This window comes from Stegodyphus dumicola, chromosome 9 (assembly GCF_044657685.1).
Source record: "Stegodyphus dumicola isolate Sdum_Otavi_A_Nest chromosome 9, ASM4465768v1".
Lineage (NCBI taxonomy): Eukaryota > Metazoa > Arthropoda > Arachnida > Araneae > Eresidae > Stegodyphus > Stegodyphus dumicola.
This window is the reverse complement of record NC_140776.1, coordinates 54,567,732-54,580,509: the sequence shown is the minus strand read 5'-3', so window position 1 is coordinate 54,580,509 and position 12,778 is coordinate 54,567,732. Positions and strand designations below refer to the sequence as shown.

The following is a 12,778-nucleotide window of genomic DNA, read 5'->3' as shown; positions in this document are numbered from 1 at the left end:
TGGAGATCCGGTTAAACAGAAGCTAGTTAAGAAAGATTAATTTAGAAGTCAAAGAACAAAAGTTTAGTTAAGATAGAGTCTATAGTGTATTTTTCATGAAAAATTTTTAGGTGTAACAGTGGTCCCATAATCGGATTGTCAAGTTCAGTGTTGACATTTTAAATGTTGGATCGTAACATAATTATTTATTTTTGTCTCTAACTTGATTGGGATAATAATCTGTTTTTGCATCTAATTTGATAGAAATATATTTTATTTCCTTGAAAACTCATCTAAGATTAATAAATGTAAGTGGTTTATACTAGCTTGAATAACTTGATTTAGCATTGATTTTAACTAAAATATCTTAACATATGTTATAAAGGGGGGATTCTTTTATTTAAAAGTTACTAGGTTTAATTTGCTCTTAGAGAGATTTCAAAATGCAGTAACTTGAAATTAAAAAGTATGTAATTTTAAATAAAACAGGTACAGTCAAAAGTCGTTAATCCAGACTCGTCGGGACTTCGGCGATTCCGGATTATCGATTTTTCCGGATTATAGATCATCAGCTTAAATCTGGTAAGATGGCATGCAGAAATTACAAAATTAAAAATATGAAACCGTAATTTATGAAATAAAGAACAATTTTAATCTAAAGGGTATCAAAATTTACAAAAAGAAAAAGCTTAATATTTATTTGTTTACTTTATCAAACATTTCCTTCAATGTAAGTTGCTTCGTTTCGTGTGATAATACTTTCTCTTTAATTCTATTAAACAGACATAATTTCTTGTTTAGTTACAAAGTTCCGCTGTTCAAGTCCTATAATTGCTGTGTTGAGAATACCGACTAATTTGTCAATCGAAATGTTTTCGTTTTCAATAACCTCTGGGTCACTTTCTTCACTATCGGAAGCGAATTATAATGACGAGGAACTTGATTTAAATCATATCAAAGACGGAGTATATCGAGATGAAATACTACACTTACTACGGAATTATAAACCAAATAAAATAAAAACATCTGAAGATAAGGATAGTGCTGACAGATCAACTTCCAATCCGCAGCGTGAAATTGATAAACAGATTTCGGATTTCAAAACATACTTTCGCTTTGTAGATACAAATTACATATTAGTAAATATATATCGGAAATTCTATTTGACATAATCTTTCTAATATATCATAATCTAATAATGACGTTTCTGCCCCCCCCCTCTGCCGCAGAGCAGCGTGAAATTGATAAACAGATTTCGGATTTCAAAACATACTTTCGCTTTGTAGTAAATATATATCGGAAATTCTATTTGACATAATCGAAAGTTCAAGCTTACTTTTATAAAATTGCTCTAACAGTCTGCAAAAAATAATAAGCCGGATCCATTTCGAAGATTAAGGAACAACGCAATCTGCAACATTAACTGAATTAGATAACTTTAGCTTAGCGTATAACTCCATTACACATTAAACGCGCATGCGCACAAACATATTCGCAGCTGTAAGGGTCTTATGCGCTCTCGTAAACGCCTGTGCGCATGCGTGAAAGTGACGCATGCGCAGAAAGTTTGTAGCTTTGAGGTCCGGATTATAGATCATTCCGGATTATGGGTGTCCGAATTAACGACTTTTGACTGTATTCTGAAATAAAATTCAAACCTGCAAAATTTAGGTTAACATTTTTCATTAGTTTTAGTTTTGTGGTCATAAAGGATAAATGAAATCGGTAATTTTTTCAATTTCCATATTTTAAAGTTCTGATTGGAGCATTTTAAATCATTGTGAAGTGTCCTGTTGGAATTCATTCAATATTTAATTTGAAAAACAATTGTTCCACTTGTAAACTGCATTAAAATATTGTCTTTAATTGGTCATTGTTATAAATTGTTTGATTTTTTACAGATTGCTCAGTTTCTGTTTTTTGCCTTATCTTGTATCCTTGATTTAATAAAAGTATCCCCAAGCACTTATCATAAAATGATGAGGGTCAGAGATAAAATGTATGCTGGTATTGTACTGCCATATGGTGTGGTAAGTATGAATTTAATTAGAAATAAAATATTTTGTTATTAAATGGCTTTGTTTTTCATAAAATGCGAGGAACAGAATCTGCATAAAATATAGAATGAATGGAATCTGAGATTTAGGTTTACTTGTTAAACTCTGCATTAAATTAGAGGATAATATTGATTACTTTTTTGTAAGGATCCTGTTACTTCCTTTTTTCATTCACTATGGTTTTATGGATAATTTTGCTCTCATTAAAATTGCAAAAGGATCCAAATTAGCATAAATGCAATTAAATGAACATGAATTGCTACAGTAGTATTCACTCATTGCACAGACCAATGACATATATTTTTTTTATACTGCAGTATATATATGTTGAGAGTTTTCCATTAACAAGTACGGACATGGCAGTAGTTACAAATTTTTTGTGATCTAGTTTGCTGTTTCGTTCTATACTGATGATGTTGAAACATCCCTTGTCAACAAATTTGACCTGATATTGCCAATCAATCAAAATTTTTATATAAAATTATAATTTATATGCCTTATTTAAATAAAAAAACATAATTAAGAACTAATAGCTCTTAATAAGTGATTCAGAAAGAGCATATATATCTGTGCACTATTTTCTAAAAGTTTAGCTCATTAACTATGTGTAGAGATATTTGTAATCGCATTCTCATTGGTTAAAAGAAGTATAGCTTTCTGTCATATCCAATGCATTAGCTTTCGGTCAGGTCCGAATTATTCCGAAACTTAATCCCATTCTTTATTACTTTTGATTTTAAACCATGATCTGTTGTAAAGTTATATATATTACCTCTGTAACTTTTCACTCTCTGCTTGTATTTATCTGCATGTATTTCTCTGCATGTAACTCTGCATGTATCTCTGCATATTACTCTGTAATAAATATTTGTTTTTTGAACCATGGCATTTTCAGTGTTCAACACTATGTCATAATGGGAAAACTTTTTACAGTTGTAACATTTCAGGATTTGGGGGTGAAAACTACTTAGACAAAGAATATTTTCCTCTGCTGCATGTGCTTTTGAAGAAGGAGGAGGGGAGAGATTTTTATATTAAATGAAGACAAGAAAATTATGTTCTTTGACCATTTATCATATTTTTCTGTTTAGTTTATGAGGTGTTTCCAGATGAGGTTGAGCTGTACAACTAGATCAAATAAACAGCTTCTATGAACAGTCTCAACTGGAATGGACAAATAACTTATTGATATTTCATCAGATCTTGTCTAGTTTGTGTTGTCTTCTCCACTACAGTTTTGAGCCCTAATGAAGAGGAATACTCCAGTACAAAGAGCTTTAAGAGCTTCAATTCCTTTTGTAGCATCACACAGATGACAGCAGTTTTAATAGAATCATTTATCAGAATCATTTATAGGTACAGAGAGTATATGTGGAAGGAGATGAGTGCTGTTTCTGAACTTTTTCCTGTGATTGAAGACAAAATGAAGAGCAAATTAATCTTTTGATTTGTACAAAATATTATAGAAATGTGTGCTAATACTTTTTTCTCCTTTAAATAAAGAAATTTGATTTTAATTATGAATTTTACTAAAATATTTTTTAAATTTTAAATTCATTTCATGTATTTGTGCATATAAAATATTAGAATGTCTTGAAAACCTTTATGTTTAAAAAGATTTAATAGATCTGATTTTTGAGCTATTTTGAGAAGGGAAGTCATATAAGATGCATAAAGAAAATTTTTTCCAAACATTTCAGTTTTGTAACATGTTGAATGAAAATGAAGAGAAAGAAGAACAGTAGAAAAACAATTTATTAATAATATGTAATTATTAGCAAATAGTTAGTAATTCTAAATAAAGATATTTATTAATTAAGTACTTAATTAATTATATAAGTAATTGACAGGTATTTATACAGTCCAAAGTCTTTAATTCGGACGCCTATAATCCGGAATGATCTATAATCCGGACCTCAAAGCTACAAACTTTCTGCGCGTAAACTTTGTTTATCTTTAACGCCGCGGCGGCGCGCAATGAATTGGAAGTTGATCTGTCAACACTATCCTTATCTTCAGGGCAGATGTTTTTATTTTATTTGGCTTATAATTGCTTACTAAATGTAGTATTTCATTTCGATGTACTCCGTCTTTGATATGATTTAAATCAAATGCCTCGTCATTATAATTCGCTTCCGATAGCGAAGAAACTAACAGAGGTTATTGAAAACGAAAAAAATTCGATTGACAAATTAGTCGGTATTCTCGACACAGCACAAGAAATTATGTCTGTTTATAGAATTAAAGAGAATGTATTATCACATAAAAAACGAAGCAACTTAAACAACTTACATTGAAAGAAATGTTTAATAAAGTAAACAAATAAATATTAAGCTTTTTTTTTTGTAAATTTTGATACACTTTAGATCATAATTGTTCTTTATTTTGTAAATTACGGTTTCATATTTTTAATTTTATAATTTCTGCATGCCATTCTACCAGATTTAAACTGATGATCTATAATCCGGAATCGCCGAAGTCCCGACGAGTCGGGAATTAACGACTTTTGACTGTAGTAATAATTATACTGCATTTATTATTATTTATTGTAGTGATAGAATAAAATAAATAAAACTTTAAATCCACCCAAAATTACCATATTAAATGTTACTGCTGGATCATTAAGAATTGGAGATGGGCAAATCACTCTTTTATGGAATCAGATCAGAACTGTTTGCTTACTGAATTGAATCAGTTCCTTTTTATGACTTACTACTAACTAGCAATAACCTTGATGGAAAACATTTGGAAAGAGAAGTGAATCAAGAATGGTTAGCAGGGATGAAGGGAAGAGCAAAAACAAAGCAGTGGGATCGGGAATCGTTGGACAGATTAAAGTGAAGAGGAAAATTAATTGAACAACTGATGAGATCAGAAGAATTTAGTTAATCAAATACTGCATCCCCGAGTTGATTTAAGTGTAGTTTTGAAATTCCCTAAAACCTACTTCCTATATAGAACCAATGGTAAAATTTTAAAATAAAAATAATTTTCTAAAAGTTGGGAAATGATGAAATTTAATGCCACTTTTAACATTTGAGAATAAACATCCTTTTCTCTCCTAAATTGGAATTGAACTTTTCTGGATCATTTCTAACTAGAGCTTCACTCCTTTTGGTGAGCCGAATATTCACTCGCTCAGTTAAGTGAACCAGCTTGTGAATGAATGTGACATCTTTATTCCTGGCATGATTCCAAAAAGAGCTGTCTGTCAACTGTAAAAGAAACTACCACTCCATTCTCTGAAATAACTGTCCATTTGCTCAGTAATGTGAATAATTTTTTTGAATCAATTCCAGAGTTGGTTGTCCAACTCTTTTGCAAATCACTGATATAGGCTAATGATCAGAAAGGTTTGAAAGACTGTTATAAATGATTTTATGCTAGAGGGATGCACTTTAATGTATCTCTTAATTTGCAGCAATTATTATAATTGAAGATAATAATTATAAATTGGTAATTTTGAAGTGTATTTTAATTTTGAATGTAATTGAATATAATAATTTTGAATATAATTTTTCCCTTCTGTTGCAGTTTGTAGTAGCTGTGTTCTGGATATTGTATACAATAGATAGAGAACTTATCTTTCCAAGAGTTCTGGATGCTGTATTCCCAGCATGGTTAAATCATGTGTCTGTAAGTATTATTTAAATTGTTTTTTAATTATTATTTAATGTTTCATATATTAAGCTTTTTTTTTGGAATTAAAAGTTATTTAAGTACTCTTTCATTAGCCAAGCACAGAACTTGATAAATGACAGTTTATGCTCTCATTATGACAGTAGTGATATTTCTTGCAATTTGAATGTAAGAAACAGTTAATCATAAAGACAACATCATATATCTAGAAATTGGCACATGCACTCAAAAGATAAAAACTGTGGGAAAACACCAAATGATAAAATAAAAGGCATTGTTGAACAAAATGCAGTAGTATGGAATTTTGCCCTGCATGACAGTAAATATACTTAACTTTTTAAAGTGTTTTAAAGAACATTTAGGACTTTTGGAATCCTTCTGTAAAATAATTATTACTAAGCAATAAGTATAATTTATGTTCCTATTTGCAGTGGCGTAAATAAGGGTATGCAAGGAATGCCATCGCATAGGGGCCCGAAGGCTCAGGGGACCCTTAAATGTCCTGCTGAACTACATTTATATGTATGAAGTCAGGACTCCTGACATTCACTAGAAATCACAGAAATTTCAATTTCAGAAAGTGATTTTATACTGCAGTCACATGTCAAATTTTGTCATATAAGAAAACGGTCATTTGACCGAAGTAAAAATGACTGCATCTTCTGGGCATTGTAGACGTCATACTAGTTCTTGTTTTAAAACTTAGTTATGCAAATAATTTATTTACATATATCTCATGATAATGGTTCATTCAAAAAAAAAAAAAAAAAAAAAAAAAAGATATCAAAGCTTCCTTATTTAATTATTTTTTAAACTTAAAATGAAATCTTATTCGATATGATTCATAAGCTATTGATGTGTGAATATTTGAACTTTTTGCATTACACAGAAGAAAAGATATGTTATAAAGAATGGTAGTTATTGCAAAATTTACCTAAACTAGACTGTCATCAATTATATGTCTTTCGTACTGGTCATTGTAATAGAGCGGCCATTATAACAAGCGATGACTGTGTTAACATTTTAAGCATATTTTTAAAAAAAATCTAACTACTTAGGTATTCACTTTCTCTAAATCAGCAAAAAGGGGACAGACAACAATCAGCTATTGTACATAAAAAAATGAATGTTTTCTTGAAAGATGAAGAAACCCAATGGAAGCTTTTCATGTAATAATATAGGCCAAATAAGAATATTACCCGTATTAAACCTATACAGTCAAAAGTCGTTAATCCAGTCTCGTTGGGACTTTGGCGATTCCGGATTATCGATTTTTCCGGATTATAGATCATCAGTTTAAATCTGGTAAGATGGCATGCAGAAATTATAAAATTAAAAATATAAAACCGTAATTTATGAAATAAAGAGCAATTATTATCTAAAAGATATCAAAATTTACAAAAAAAAAAAAAGCTTAATATTTATTTGTTTACTTTATTAACCATTTCTTTTAATGCAAGTTGTTAGAGTTGCTTCGTTTTATGTGCTAATACTTTCTCTTTAATTCTATAAATAGACATAATTTGTTGTTCAGTAACAAAATTCCGCTGTTCAAGTCTGTAATTGCTGTGCCGAGAATACCGACTAACTTGTCAATCGAAATTTTTTCGTTTTGAATAAACTCTTTACTATTGGAAGCGAATTATAATGACGAGGAATTTGACTTAAATTATCAAAGGAGTACATTGAGATGAAATACTATATTTAGTAAGGAATTATAAGCCGTATAAAATAAAAACATCTGCCCTGAAGATAAGGATAGTGCTGACAGATCAACTTCCAGTTCATTGCATGCTGCGATGTTTCCCCTTCCACGCAGAGCAGCGTGAAATTGATAACCAGATTTCGGAATGGTTATAAAAACAAAGGATATGCCTTTATCCATTTTTTGCAGCAATTCCACTTTTTGTTTGATGGACATCGAAACATACTTTCGCTTTGTAAATCCTTTACATATTAGTAAATATATATCGGAAATTCTATTTGACACAATCGAATGTTCAAACTTACTTTTATAAAATTGCTCTAACAGTCTGCAAAAAATAATAAGCCGGATCCAATTCGAAGATTAAGGAACAACGCAATCTGCAACATTAACTAAATTAGATTATTTTAGCTTAGCTTATACCGTCCGTTATACATTAAATGCACATGCGTAAACGTATTATGCGCATATGCATATTCGCAGCCGTAAAGGTCTTACGCGCATGCATCAATGCGATGCATGCGCAGAACGTTTGTAGCTTTGAGGTCCGGATTATAGATCATTCCGCATTATGGGTGTCTGAATTAAGGACTTTTGACTGTACTAGTTTCTTATAAAGCTTTTCTCTGATTAAGACACAAAAACACGCCAAACAATTACTAATTCAAAAGTCAAACAACAAAAATCAGCGTTATATTTTCAAATTTTCACAAGACTAGTTTCGATGGTTTTACCGAACCACCATCCTCAGCTGCAAAAGTGCAAATGAATGAGATAGGATATAATAATTAGATAAGATAAGAAAGCCTGGACAGAAAATAAGCTAGTGGCACCATCTGTTGATGAAACCACAATTAAAACATATTTATTTGCACTTTTGAAGCTGAGGATGATGATTCGGTAAAACCATCGAAACTAGTCCTGTGAAAATTTGAAAATATAGCGCTGATTTTTGTTGTTTGACTTCTGAACTTTTCTCTGATATTTTTTATAAATGTTTATCTTAAAAATACCTTTTTTTTTTTACCTATTTCTATTAGTTATGTTTTACATATGCAAACGTCTAATTAGAGAGGAACCTAGGTTTCCCTGAATAGCTTCCCATCAGAAACGAGAAGAACCAAGTTAAATCACAACAAATTAATGATCTTTGAGGATGGTGGCCTAAATGAATACCAATCAGATGCAGTCAAGTCACAAATTACAAATGTCCCTAAATACGGATGAAGCTGAAAAAGGGGAGACTGAGCTCTTGGGAGTTGTGGGAAAATGTGGAGATTGTTTACTCTTTCTGCATTCCAGAAAGGAAAATAAGAAAATAAACTGAATTCTTTGAATGAATGCAATTTTTTCACGATGAAAGTGGATTATTGAACGATAAATTGTAAAGCAAATAACATCTGTTTTAAAAAAGCATAGTAGCAAAAAGATACGTATTTGTTACATTAATGGATTTGTAGTATTTGTAGTGTAGTAGCGAGTTTTGCATTTCGAATGCTATGTTATATGTATACAAAATATCTGAGTATTTGAGAAAGTAGTCGTAACTGAAATGTCTTTCAACCTTTTCACGTCAAAGGACCGTTTGCCAAATTACAAATGCATTGCGGGTCACTATTTTTTTGTTAATTTTCTAACACAGCGTAAACATTTAATTGTTTTTGATTCGTGATTTAAAAAATAACACAAACTAGACTGCAGAAAATTCTTCAGAATAAGAAAATATATTATTGATGTCATTTTTGGTTATATTCGTATTAGTTAATATGGAATCCTTAAATTCTATATATCTATATGTATATAGGCATATATGAATAGAACAAAATATGTAGCAAGGTTACAAGAATTAAATTAAAAAATGCCTGAAAATAGGTATAATAATTTTTTTTATTATGCTGGCATTTTATATTTATGTAATTATTTTGTGTATTATTTTGTTTCTATATATTTTGATATTATGATTGAATAATCAATAGATATATTTTTGAAGTATAAATCAAGAAGTAACTAGGCATGATTTTGGTACTTAATTTGGAATGAACTTTGCAAATTAAAAGAGAAATCGTGCTATATCATTTGCAGTTCTCAATTTTCAAAACATATCATCATTTGGAGTGTTTAATTTTGTTCATATATTTAACCTGTTACTGGCATTTCCATTAACAAACTCCAAAAATCAGTCCTAGTATTAAACTTAAAAATGAAATTTATCAATATGAGTGATTTACAGTTTAATATAATATGCATTACTTTGGTTCACTATAAACAGCATATCCCTTATCAAACTGTTACCGTCAAATATTATCGCTCTGTATTATTTTTAAGGAAATTAAATAATAAAGATTCTGCGTGTATGAATGTATGTTTCTTGTAAAATGATGGTACCTAGAGCCATTAAAATTTGAATAACCTAGTCCTTCACCCAAAATTGCGCACCTGGAAGCCTGAATTTTAATTTCCAATTTGTTTTATTATTTATTTAATATTTTGTAAAACTGTAATGAATTTGAAAGCGAGCAATGGCAATACTGTTTGAAACAGAACATTTTATCTCGGTGCATGAGAGTGCTGCCAGTCAAAAAAAAATGTAAGCTATTTATTTATCTTTCAATTTAAATTAACAAAGTCGTCTCTATGAAAGCAATGTGCTGCCGCTGCTAGAAGTAAAATTCTTTTATTTTTTTTGTGTCACTGCGTGGCTATTCAGTAAAGCCTTAGATACTTTCAGATTTAATCTGAAAGATTACTGAATAATAAACTAAGCATTTTAAAAGTAACAAAAGCTGTTCTTGAGAATATTTTTTTTACTACTTTCTAATATGATTGATTCAAGTAAACACGTTAAAATCATGACATGTTTAAATAGAAGTAGTCAATATTTTTATGAAATAATATTAGCTGACTCGTTAAAATCATTACGTACTTTTTCTTTTTATGAAAACTATATTATGCAGCTTGCTGTACAAGGGGCTAGTTTTAAAAAAATAATATAGCGAATATAAATATGCTGTTTTAGGTATATTGTGATTTTGCTGTTGCACTGAGTTTTATATAGCATAAGTTAGATGAACGTAATACTTAATAAACTTAACACATAAAAACTTAATTATGAAAAAAAAATTGTTAGCCATCATACTAAGAAAACTGGATACTGATATAAAGAACTGGTAAAAAACAAAAAAAAATATAAAAACATATGATAACACTTACCATTGCATCTAGAATTGTAGACATATGCTGCTATTCAGCTTTTAAAAATTTTGTAATTTTGGTGTTGAATTGTATGTGGTGTAAGTACGAAGAAAACGATGCTTAATAATAAAGCTAAAAAGACAAAAGGAAAAAAATGAAAAGATTAGCAGAAATAAGTACAACAGCAGACTGGTAGATTGTGTGCTCAGCGAAAGCAAAGCATAAACAACCTTAACAAACCCTTTTGGTTGACTGTTAAAACCTAAAACCATTCAGTTTCCCCCTCCCTTTTTTTTTTTTTTTTTTTTAATACTGTAAATTTTTTTGGGTTCCCTCAAGAAAATTTTTTGCATAGGGGCCCAAGAGTTTTAGTTACGCCACTGCCTATTTGTGTAGTTCCAGAATAAGAACTAGCTGAAATTTGGATGTTTCAATCATAAATACAATTTCATAAATCCAGAAATCAGCCACTAACTAAGTATGACATACTTGTTTCCTGTTAAGTACAGTACAAAGTCTGAAATCAAGACATCCAGTATCTGGAATGATCTAAAATCCAGACCTCAGGATCGCCAGCAACTTTTTTCTTTTTTAGAAATTTTTTTGGTATGCTTTATGTATGCACATTTTATATCTTTCCATAAAACATGTAAAGAGTCCCAATTCTTAAGTTCATTTTGGCACTAAATAAAACATTTCTATATTGAAGAAATGATCATTTATTAGCATGAACCTGTATGATCAAGTATTTGGCTCGGTAGCTTTTTGCTTGGCATGCATCTGACTGAAATATTTTACATCAAAACATCATTGATTTTAACATCATATGTTAGTTTTTGAATTTCAAGCCGTGAATAATTTATATCCTGATTCCAGTCTGGAGAATCATTATTTACTATTTTTGTTTTTCTCTTCACATGGCAGCTTGAAAAATGAATCATGCAGTGATGTCTAAACATTAAAAAAAAAAAAAAAATATATTAGTAACTGAATATCAAGACCATGGTAATCTTTTATGTTGATATTACACTTGGCAATGATTAAAGACTTCAGCTAACTACAGTGTGAAGTATTTAGTGTGTTCATGAGGTGACAAGGAGAAATTTAACAGAAATTTCTTTTTATATGAAAAAAGTAGATTTTATAATTGAGCCAGTAGATAAGCTATAATAAATTAGATTACGTTTAATGCTGTTTGAATTGAGAATAATTAATCTGTTATTCAGGTAAGTGCAAGATTGCTGCCATAGCTGGTGGTGATGCACCAGGCAGAATTTAAGGAAAGGCAAATTTTTAAAATTTAGAGAAGCACCAAACAATAAAATTAACAGATGGCAAAATCTTTAGATGTTGAGAAAGCGTTGGGATGCAAAATATAGTGGCGGCAAAAATTTTAGAATTTGGGATGGCACTTGGCAGCAGAATTTAGGACCTGCACAAACTGCATCGGGCCACAAAATGTTTAGTGCTGGCCCTAGATGCATGAGAATGTATTTATTTGGGAGTTAGATAAGCCTTAAGCATATGTTAGAAACAGGCATAAGTATAATAAATAACTATATAATTCAGGCTTAACTTTGTCAGGGTGCTAGAAAAGTAAGACAATATTTAACAGAACATGTTTTTATTCTCTAATCTCATGATTCAGCACCAATAATTACAGATGCTAGCTAAACTTTATGATGATAGCTGTGAATTTAAAATTTTTCAGATACAGCAAACAAAAAAACAAGATTTCTAGTTAATGAACTTTGTGAAGAAATGTGTAGAAGTGGTAGGAAATGGAGATGATATAAGTTTTTCCTTGCAATGATTGTATCCCAAACATCAGTCAACTGACAGAGAACAAAATCTGTAGTATGGTTCTAAATCCAGAAAATATCGCTACCAGTAGTGAAAAAAGTGAGGTTGTTAAGAATGACAAAATTTCAATTGACAATTTAGTGGGAATTCTTGACAGGGCAAATACCGATTTGAAAAATGGAGCTTTGTAACTGAGCAAGAAGTTATGTCTATTTATTAAATTAAAAGGAGAGTATTAGCACAAAAACTGAAGCAGTTTAAACTACTTAAATTGAAAGAAATGTTTAAGAAAAAAAATATATATAAATGTAGGTTAACCTTTTCATGATTCAGAGTGGCAACATGCCATCATGACAACATGCCGTGATGTCACATGACTTCTTCCAAGATGAGAGATGAAAGC

The 12,778-nt window shown here is 30.3% G+C and overlaps 1 protein-coding gene across 5 annotated transcripts in view; it reads left to right on the top strand.

Moving 5' to 3' along the window:
• Positions 1-12,778, top strand: part of LOC118198157 (androgen-induced gene 1 protein-like) — a 66,943-nt gene that overhangs the window by 28,103 nt on the left and 26,062 nt on the right. For all 5 annotated transcript variants that reach the window (XM_085823452.1, XM_085823451.1, XM_035369780.2 and 2 more), the window contains 2 exons: positions 1,881-2,009; positions 5,571-5,672. In XM_085823452.1, coding sequence (XP_085679578.1) covers positions 1,881-2,009; positions 5,571-5,672 — 231 coding nt within the window. The remainder of the gene's footprint in view (positions 1-1,880; positions 2,010-5,570; positions 5,673-12,778) is intronic.